This window comes from Nannospalax galili, unplaced genomic scaffold (genome assembly GCF_000622305.1).
Source record: "Nannospalax galili isolate Female #2095 unplaced genomic scaffold, S.galili_v1.0 scaffold49, whole genome shotgun sequence".
NCBI lineage: Eukaryota > Metazoa > Chordata > Mammalia > Rodentia > Spalacidae > Nannospalax > Nannospalax galili.
The window spans coordinates 1,108,711-1,118,461 of NW_008359444.1; the positions used below are offsets into that span (position 1 = coordinate 1,108,711).

Sequence of the window (9,751 nt, forward strand, 5' to 3'; positions counted from 1 at the left end):
ATATTACAGAATGCCACGTCTGCCGTAGAAGCTAATTGATAATGTGATTTGTTATGTTGCCGGGACATAATTCAGAAAGTTATTTTAAAGCCTTTGATGCATGGAATAGCACTCACTCTAATATTTCTCACAGGAGCAGAGACGGCCTGAGGTGAAGAATGTGATGCTGCAGATGAAATATTCCCAGAAGCTTTTATTCTTGTTGTTTGGGTGAGTGCCAACGTCTTTGTAGAAGAAAGCTCATATTTCCAGTGCTGCTCAGATTGGAATTTATCCCTTGGCCATTAGTTAACTTTGTTTTTTTTAAACACCAGAACAATTATGCATATATGCTTTAAAAAGGAAAGAAAATCAAACAAAAATGAGAAGAGTCATACATAACTCTTTCGGCATCATCAAAGATGCGCATTTAATGTATTTCTATGTCAGATTAAGTGTCGATTCATCGAAGTCACAGAAATAGTGTGCCGTCCCCTTGTCCACATTTGCACTCTAAGTAGTCTCGGGGACCCAGGCTCAACCAAGGTTGGAAAACATGAAAAGGAAAATTCCAGAAGTCAGTAGCTCATAAATTGTACACCGATCTGAGCTCTGTGGAGATACTGCATTGTCCTGCTGAGGTGGATGCTCCCTGCCTGCCAGACTCAGGACACAGTATCAGGCAGCAGATTCACTGTCATGGACTCTCTGGGCTGTGGTCTCATGACCCTCATTTTACTAGCTAGTGCAACGATGCACAGAACTGTGACACATAAGTTTTTCCAAGGCATAAAAATGAGGGTGGGCTTGGGGGAAATTGATTCTGGTATCATAGGACAACAAAGCCCCCTTCCCCCACTAATGGGGCTCAACTCTACAAGGAACATTGCAGCCCCTCTCCCACCTTCCTCAGTGGTGACATTTTGCATAACTATTGTGAACCACAAAATCAAGACAGTGATTTGGGTTCCAGGTGTTGGTGAGCTGGTCGTGGCTGCTTCTGCTTCGGTGCAGTTCTGCAATACTGTCTCCTGCACAGGCAACTGTAGCTACCACAGTCAAGAGGCAGAACTGGTCTGTCAGCAGGCTCCCTCCTGCTGTTCCCAGCCCTTCCCCTGTGCCCTGGAAGAACTGATCTGTCCATCTCTGTGCTTTTGCCATTTGAGAATGTTGTGTAAAATAACTTTTGATACTGACTTCTATCTCTCGGAGTGGGGGGCTTTCAGGTTCATCCAAGTGGTTCTATCAACAGCTTGTTTGTTTTCATAGAGGGTAAATGTTATGGTTTAGATACAGTGTATTTCCCAAAGGCCTGTGTGTCAAAAGCTTGGTACTGTTGGGAGATGGGGCCCAGTGAGAGGCTGTCTTTAGGTCTTTGGGTGTGCTGTCTTGAAAAGCTTTGGGGGACTCTGGCTCCATCCTCTGGTTTTGCTCCCTAGTTATGAAGTAGGCAGTTCTGCTCACTGCAGGCTCTACCGCACCACATTGCCTTGCCACAGGCTCAGAGCAAGGCTGTGAGCGAGAATCAGTCTGCTAAGTTTACCACCTCACATGCTCTGTCTGGCAAAGGGAAGCTGACACACGGGATGGTGTCGCTTTGAATGCCATCTTCACTCACTGAAGGACCTTCGGGATGTTTCTAATGTGCTCTTAGGACTGAGGGGACTTTTTACGTTTTGTTTTCTGACCACCTTTTCCAGTTTAGTGGCACATCTTGTATTCACAGCAGCGCTGTGTGACAGTTTGTCTGTACCATCACCATGTCTGTCCTCAGCTGTTTTAATAAGGTATACAATGGTCTCCCATCTTGGTATTACATTATGGTATTAATTTGTGCTTTTTTAAAAACTATTTTTGGACCATGTGGCCTGACCCAGGAAGTCTTGGCATTTGTCCTGCAGAACCTACGAGCAGAGGTGGGGACGGACAGGTGCATAGCTGCAGGTGATCAGGTTTGGGGCTCTGGGGATGCACCCAGCTGTCAGGAGTGCCCCCTCAGACCCCATTCTTGCTTTAGGTGCCATTTCCCCAAGGGTCACTCATCTGATACCAACATTGCTCCTGCCCCGTGTATTGTCCTTTGCCTCCTCCTTTCCTGGCCAAAGAGCCAGAATGGGTAAGGAGGGTCCACAGCTCAGTTCTGTAGCCCATAGCAGAAAGGGGCCTTCAGAGCCTCACAGACCATCCAACTGACTGATATGCCAGGAGACATATGTTTTGAATTTCAGAAGGATCATATACAAGACGTATCTTCCCCAGAGCCCTGATGTGGCAGCCAGAGAGCAGGGAACAGGACCACCCACATCTCCAGAGCTTCAAGGAGAGTATGGTGGAGCTCAGTTCATACAAAGACAGCATCCCCTGTCAGCTTTGATGGAGCCAGAATGTGCTAGTGGTCACAGCCAGAAGTCCTGTTCCCGCCCTAGACTTCCAAAAAACACACTATACCATTGTTTTTGTTTACTAAAACACTGAAGCCAAAACAAACTTGTGGGCTAGCAAGAACATCGCAGGGACACAAGAGGTGCTCCCAGATAGCAACTGTCTTCTTGGGAACTTGTGCCATGGACAGAAGGACAGAGGCCAGGCTGTGTCCAGGCTAGGGAGAGAACTAGAATGTGGGAGAGAGCCTGAAGGGGGAGGATTTCAAAGGAGTAAAACAAAGAACAGTGCCTTCCCCAAGAATACTCTGAGACTCCAGAGACTGTGGAAAGGTGATTTCAGCTCACACAATGGCTTGGTGAGGCAGTCCATACAGAACTAAGCTGAGGGCAGTAGGGTGTGACTCAAGGTTCGAGGGTTGCAACTCAGAGAACTTCTCATCCTTGGAGGCCTGTGGAGCCTCACCTGTGGAATGAGACACAAGCTGTAAACCCCAAGGCTCTCTGGCAACAGCTTAGGGTCCCCCCAGGACATCCTGTCTCACCAAGGGTCAGGGTACCAGTAAGAAGGGAGGGGAGCAGCAGGGGCCAGGGTGGAGTTCCTAGCTGCAGGGGACCGTGCCATGCCACCTCCGGCTCCTCACCACTGCTGAGGTGAAGAAGCTAGGACGGTTGGCTACCTGGTTGCCAGTGACAGCACCAGGATAGGGTCTGGCCTGACCCCAAGTCCCTGTACCCCTCCCCCATTCCCTGATACATCTTGGAGCTGGAGACTGACTTCATAGCCTCCTCTGTGCCTGGCAGTGCTCCTGCCCTGGGCAGCACAATTCATAGGTATAAATATCACTGCTCCCTTCCAACACATGCTGCTTGCCCCCAGACTCAGGTTCTCCTGTGCCAACAGCTGGAGGACAGACTCTGACAACAGTGCTCACCAGGTCAACATGGTTGGCCCTTCCTCCACTCATGGCAAAGCACCCTGCGTGCCACTCTGCATGGCAGGAGGAGCTGGGTGGTGCCGAGCTCAGTCCTGCTTCTAGTTTGTTAGGAAAGAATGCTTGACGTCACCCTTGATCCACCCGTCTGATTTCTCTTCCCTTACTTGGCCACACATGCTCACTAATTCACTCATTTACTCTCAAATGTATTCATTAACTCACTCTCATTCATTTACTCCTCATTCATTCATTCAGATTCATTCATTCACCTACTCATCCACTCATCCATCCATCCATTCATTCATTCATTCATTCATTCATTCTTCATTCATTCATTCATTCACAGATTCATTCATTCACCTGCTCATCTGCTCATTCATTCATTCACTCATTCATTCATTCACAGATTCATTCACTCATCTACTCATCTACTCATTCATTCATTCACAGATTCATTCATTCACCTGCTCATCTGCTCATTCATTCATTCACTCATTCATTCATTCACAGATTCATTCACTCATCTACTCATCTACCCATTCATTCATTCACAGATTCATTCATTCACCTACTCATCCACTCATTCATTCATGCATCCAACTACCTTTTTTGGCAACTACATTCTAGGCACCAGAGAGCACATGATTTTTCAAAAGTTAATTTCCTTTTGAGTTATATTGAATGTGTTTCAGATTTCTCCATTTTAAATCCTCCTGGGATAAATCTCTCTGAGTCACAGTGCGTTTAGTGTATTGCTAACTGCAATTAGCTAGTGTTTTATCGGATTTTTTTTTTACCCTGGTACCACGTGTGAAATTTATCTGTAGATTCTTTCACTGCTGCTGGCACATTTTGGCCCTGGGGTTTGTTTGCTTTGAAGGATGAGTAGGTGGGGGTTGGTCTTGTCTGGAAGAATAGGCCACATCCTGTAGCCCTGCCTGAGGCTTTATCCTTGAGGGTAGAAGGAACTTTATAGGGACAGGAAGCACAAGCAGGCTGATCCCCATGGCTCCAGGGGGGCACAACCTCAGTCTGGAGTTCCTCTTTCTGGCTGTTTCTTGTCTTGGCTGGGAAGGATCTGCTGGCTCCACAGGGCCCATGAGCTGCATAGTTTAGGTGGCCAACTCCCCAGAGTCCTTGCTTTGGGCAGGGGGAAGTACAGGCACCACCAAGATCTCCCCATCTCTTCACAGAGAATGCAGCTGAGCTGTCAGACTGTCTGTGTATGTGTGGGGAGGCAGGAAGTGCTCGCAGTTTCAGTGACTGGCATGCTTCCCTCAGGGTTTATCACCAGGTCTCTCATGGCAACCATCCCTCTAGAGGCTGGGCTCCTTCATGCTCTTGTTAAGCTTTTGCTCACCCAGGGGCTGAGGAGACAGCATTGTCCTCTGCATAAGCACAGCTTTCTCTTTCTCTGTACAGAAGTGGGGGACACCCTGTCCCTGAAGGGCCTTGGGATGCAATGTGCCCAAAGGTGACTGATACAGATAGGCATGGGGTGGGCGTTCTTGACCTTACCTTGGTTAACCGTTTCATTGTTTATCCTCTGAATGAGACGCACCGTTTTCCCAATCGGCTTGCCAATTGCTAACAGATCTAGGAAAGAAGAGCCCCTCAGATGACTTGTGGACACCATTGTCAGGCTTCTAGCAAAAGTCTAGGAGGAGGGCTGGAGAGATGGATCAGTGATTAAGAGCACTGACTGCTCTTGCAGTGAACCAGGGTTCAGTTCCTAGCACCCATATGGCAGCTAACGATCTTTTATAACTGCAGTTCCAGGTAACCCGATGTCTGCTTCTGGTCTCTGCAGGTGCTCTGGTACACTTACATACATGCAAGTAAAATACTCATGCACATAAAATGAAAATAATTTTTTTTAAAGAAAAAATATCCCAGGAAGGCTCTGGAATAGGCCAGGGTGTCTACTCACTTTCCCAAAGGATGTTGGCGCACAGTGCGTTATCCTGCAGTAGTGTAGGCCACTGGTTGGCCACAATGCTCCCGACCCCCACCAGGCTCAGAAGGATGGCAGTCTCGATGGGCTTTTCCAAGGCCCGCTGTGATGCACTGTGGGGATCATGAACTGCTGCATGAACTCACCCCGTCCCTGCCCATAACCCAAACTGTTCCAGCTGCTAGAATGCATGTTTAGACCAGGGATTTTATAGTTCTGAATCTCATCCCAAATGGCAAATGTCACTTAATAAGAAATAGCACTGTTGAATTCCTGAGCGCTGTTGAATTCAGGACAGAGCCTGAAGTGGGTGCTAGTGCTGTGAGATGGCAGGTGCCACCCAGCCAGTCTTGGTAGTCCATGCAGGTGCTGGGGTGAGCTGTCCTAGCACTTGCTCATAGACCACCCCACCCCCAGCTCCTAATGGCATAGTAGGGACACTAGGCACCTCTTGTTTTCTGAGGATTCTATCTTCCGCCGTTGGCTCTGGGAAGACCTCATCAAGTCCAGCATAACCATCATCTGGCATTCTGTAAGTCACAGTGAGCCCCCCTCAGTGGCCACCCAGACCATGCACTGGAGCTTACAGGGGAGGGGGCCTGAATGCTGACCAATCAGCCTCAGCTTGGGCTTCCATCAACAGGTTCTTTCCAGGGACCCACTGACCACATGCAGGAAATGGGGGCAAGCTGACTTGAGGCCTCCTCTAATTCTCCTGCCCAGGATAGGCAGCTCTGCTCCCCCATCATTTCTGGAAGCTTCTGGCATTCTACACTGGTGCTAAGAAAGAGAACCTCAGCCCATGCCTGGGGGGTATGAGGCACTGGCCCCAGAGAAGGGCTGACCAAAGGTATGGTGTGCACTGTTGGAGGGCTTTGAAGGCTGACCAAGTGCTCCAGGCTTCTGGGAACATGGAGGTTTCTGGACTGTGGAACAGTCACAAATACTTGGAGTGAGTGGGCTACCCTGGCTGGATATGCTCATTAAAACAGGTGTCAGAGTGTGGCCCTGGTGTGACTGGACTGTCTACAGGTCCTGCATGAATTCAGAGGTGCTGGCTGCTCTTGTCCCAAAGCCTGACTGAGACAGGCTTCAGGGATTACTCCCATAGACAGAATGTCCAGCTGTATAGGGACATGGCCTTGTGGGACAGTGGACAGCTGGAAGGACTGACACCTTTGCTCATCCCTTGAACCTGAGTGCTTCCTACTTTATGTAACATATCAATCACCGAGAACTAGTCCTTCTAAGAGGCCTTGTCTACCTAGTTGGGACAGAACTAGGCTTCTGGGTGCTTCTGATTGTGGGGTTCTACTCAGCCCACTCATGTGTGGTTGGTGCAGGCCCAGAGCTTACCAGAGGTTAGAAGTGGACATGATCAGAAAGTGGCCATGGGTACCCTGATATGGGAAGAGCACCAAAATACCCGATATATTTCCCAGCAAGAGTCCCTAAGTCTCGTTAGGGAGGAAGGGACATCTCTGGGATCCTGAAAAAATTCACTCATTGACTGTGCATGGTAGCTGGCCCTGAGCAGCCCACCAGGAGCAGCTGCCTATTGGTGGACAAGGCTACCTCAGGGCATCCTTGGGGAACACAGGCACACCAGAGAATCTGTGGCCATGTGACTGAGATGGCTCTGGACCACAAACACCAGCACACTGCCACATGCCCTCCTCGTGTTTGAATGTTGAGCCAGTGGTGCTGTGTCTCATTGGTGCCATGTCCACATGACCCTCATGGTGAGGTGCTTGCAAACACACTGCACTTAGCACATAGCCTGGTACTGAGTCCCTTGGCCCTCTGAGCCTCTGGCCACCTTTCACTTGCAGTGCTTTCCCTCTGGTCCTTGGTCCCCGGGCTGTCTATACACAGCCCTTCTGGGGCTCTCTGGCCCCCTGCATTTGGTATGAGTAGACAGAAAGAAAATGAGGTTCCTAAACATTGACATTCAGACTGTAAGGGTTCTGTGATAATCTACCCACCTAGCCCTGTAGAGTGATACTCCATACCTGATCCTTACCTGTGGGGTCTAGAAATCTGAACTAGGGACCTCTGCACATAAGAGGGGACTAAGGGTAACAGAGCCAAGGACAGCTGGTGGCCCTGTGTGGACCCTGGAATGCACAGTCTGTTTTGAGAAGGCCAGAGGAGAGGCTGATGTGGGACACTGTGCTTTCCTAAAGCATCCCAGGTCCTGGGCTCTAGATGAGGTGGTAGTGGCCCTGCTCTCTTCCCTGTGACTTCACCTGTGCCACAGCCTCTGGCTGAGACTGGCAATGAGGGGCTCACCTTGCAGATTCATAGCCACCAGTCTTTCCACTGCTAGGTGGGACATGAAACTCTCCATCCCGTAGAAGAAGAAGCCTCTGCAACTGTCCAGCACCTGCTCCCAGTCAGCTTGGCTGCATGGGGCAAAGGCAGCAGGTGCATATGATCAAACACTTGGGCCAGATGCATGTATCTACACTCCCCGTCCCGGATCTGTTTGTTGAGTGGGGAATGTCCCCTGCCACCTGCATATAACCCTTTATTCTGCTCTGGGGCCCAACTTATTTTTGTTTTCCCAGTGTTCACGGCTGGCCTCAGATGGATTTCCTCTGAGAATGAACTGTAGTCCAGGAACAGCCACGCATCTCAGCCAGTGGAGGTAGCTCTGGGAAGTGCTACATTACCCCCACTATGGGCGACAGGGGACTAGGTAGAGCCTTCAGCCTCCATGTCTTGCCCCCATTAGCTCTGCTCTTCGTGCTTCACCTCAGCCCTGCACAGGCTCACCCCTGCAGCACCTGGCTCCTGTTTATCTTCTTCTTCCCCAGCTCTAGGCCCATCTACACTAAGGGACAGGGATGACAGGATGCATGCTCACAGGGGCCAGTGACATGGAACTACCTGACCTTATGCCAGCAATGTGCCCTCTCTGGGTGAGTTGGGACTGAGCTCAGGGGTCACTGACCTTAGTGAACCTGGGGACGTAGCCTGTACTAGTGAGTGTCCCTGCAGGCTACAACAGCATTCCCTGCCCAGTCTGTGCTTGGGACTGTACAAGACAGATTTGGCCAGAGAGAATGGTGCCACAGGAGGGCACCAGCCTCTCTAGTCAGTTACTGGAGACCCAGATCCCAACCTTGGAAAGTGGTAGTTCCCCAGATGCCCCATCCAGCGTGCCGTGAATGTGTCTCGGAACTTTTCCAAGATTTCCTGGGTCACAGAGACAGGGCTCAGTATCTCTGTAGGGAGAATTGGAAAGAGGCATGCTGTGGCTATCTCATCAGGGCACAAGGGATGGGGCCCTCTGCCCGCTGGCTGTGACATGGCCTAGTGAGGAGTGAGTTTTAAGCACAGGTGGAAATGTTAAGGCCCTTTCTTTCCTTCTCAGAAGGGCTGAGGTGGGGGGAGGAGTGGAGGAGGAAGAGGAGGAGGAGGAGGAAGAGGGAAAGGGGGCCATATTAATGAATCAAAGCATTTAGAATGGCACTGTGGTCAGCTTGTGTTCATACTCAGGGGTCCAGGGCCCCTGGGCTGATTTGGCACAAAGCCTAGGTAGCCTTGGGCTGTCTTTCAGGGGCCTGTGTGAGGTTCTCACCTTTGCCATGGGTCTCCTCATAGGGGTCCACAACAACTGGGTCTGAGTCAAGGACAAACAAGAGCCAGATCAGAGTCCTGGGGTTCATAAGTGTTCAGCAAAGGATACACTTGATGTAGTCTGAGTCAATTAGGATGCATTCAGGAGGGATGACCCGGATCATGTTGCTCTGTAACACAGACCACAGACATAGGTGTCAGAGCAGCACTTGGGGGGCCCAGTTTGGCCTCAGCAGAGATGGCAGGGGCTGACAGAACCCAAGTGGAGAGAAGCACAGAGCTCCTGGGCCCCTCACATACCTTCAGACCTTTCCTGCTTGGACTTTTTTTCTTGAAATCTTTGCTTTTGATGTCCTTCTTCACACTGCCTTCTGTGGGCAAGGAGAAGTGTGATGGATCAGCACTGTGTGCAGCACTGCGAAGGTACTAGATGCCACTAGATGTTCATGTTTATGTTCTGTGAATTTTGTCTCAGTTAAAAAGATAAGAAGCACCAAGTCAAGTCAAAAAGTAAAGTCTCATAGTCCAGGAAAGGCTCCCAAGGAAAGACCAGTCCCCACCATTACTAAGCCTCAGAAGGTAACACCCACATTTAGGGTGTGTCTTCTGGCTTTAGATGATCCAATCAAGAAGATCTCTTTCATTTCAGTTAATCCCAGATCCAACCAAGTTGACACCCAGGATTAGCCATCACACCATGCAACTCCCCTCTCCTGAGGGGCAGATAGGTGTTGTTGTCCTGGGCTGGATGGTACCCTTGTTTCCTATTTTCTGCCCGCTTTCTTATTATCTTGATTGGAAGGAAAAATTTGGCTCTTGCTATTTCATCTTGAGGAGCAGTAGAAGTTCAATCTATTTATTTTTAAATTAACTTGGTAATTAATGATCATTGAATATTTTTCTTTCTTTCCCTC

At 49.5% G+C, this 9,751-nt stretch overlaps 1 protein-coding gene across 1 annotated transcript in view; it reads right to left on the minus strand.

The window, feature by feature from the left end:
* Nucleotides 1-220: 220 nt before the first annotated feature.
* Cfap46 (cilia and flagella associated protein 46) overlaps nt 221-9,751 on the minus strand; it is an 89,931-nt gene continuing 80,400 nt past the window's right edge. The window contains exons 52-60 of the mRNA XM_008823157.3: nt 9,138-9,208; nt 8,947-9,007; nt 8,839-8,874; nt 8,380-8,482; nt 7,545-7,657; nt 5,701-5,782; nt 5,229-5,365; nt 4,817-4,894; nt 221-2,826 (exon numbers count right to left, since the gene is read on the minus strand). Of these exons, the coding sequence (XP_008821379.2) occupies nt 2,705-2,826; nt 4,817-4,894; nt 5,229-5,365; nt 5,701-5,782; nt 7,545-7,657; nt 8,380-8,482; nt 8,839-8,874; nt 8,947-9,007; nt 9,138-9,208 (803 nt within the window). The 3' untranslated portion in view covers nt 221-2,704. The remainder of the gene's footprint in view (nt 2,827-4,816; nt 4,895-5,228; nt 5,366-5,700; nt 5,783-7,544; nt 7,658-8,379; nt 8,483-8,838; nt 8,875-8,946; nt 9,008-9,137; nt 9,209-9,751) is intronic.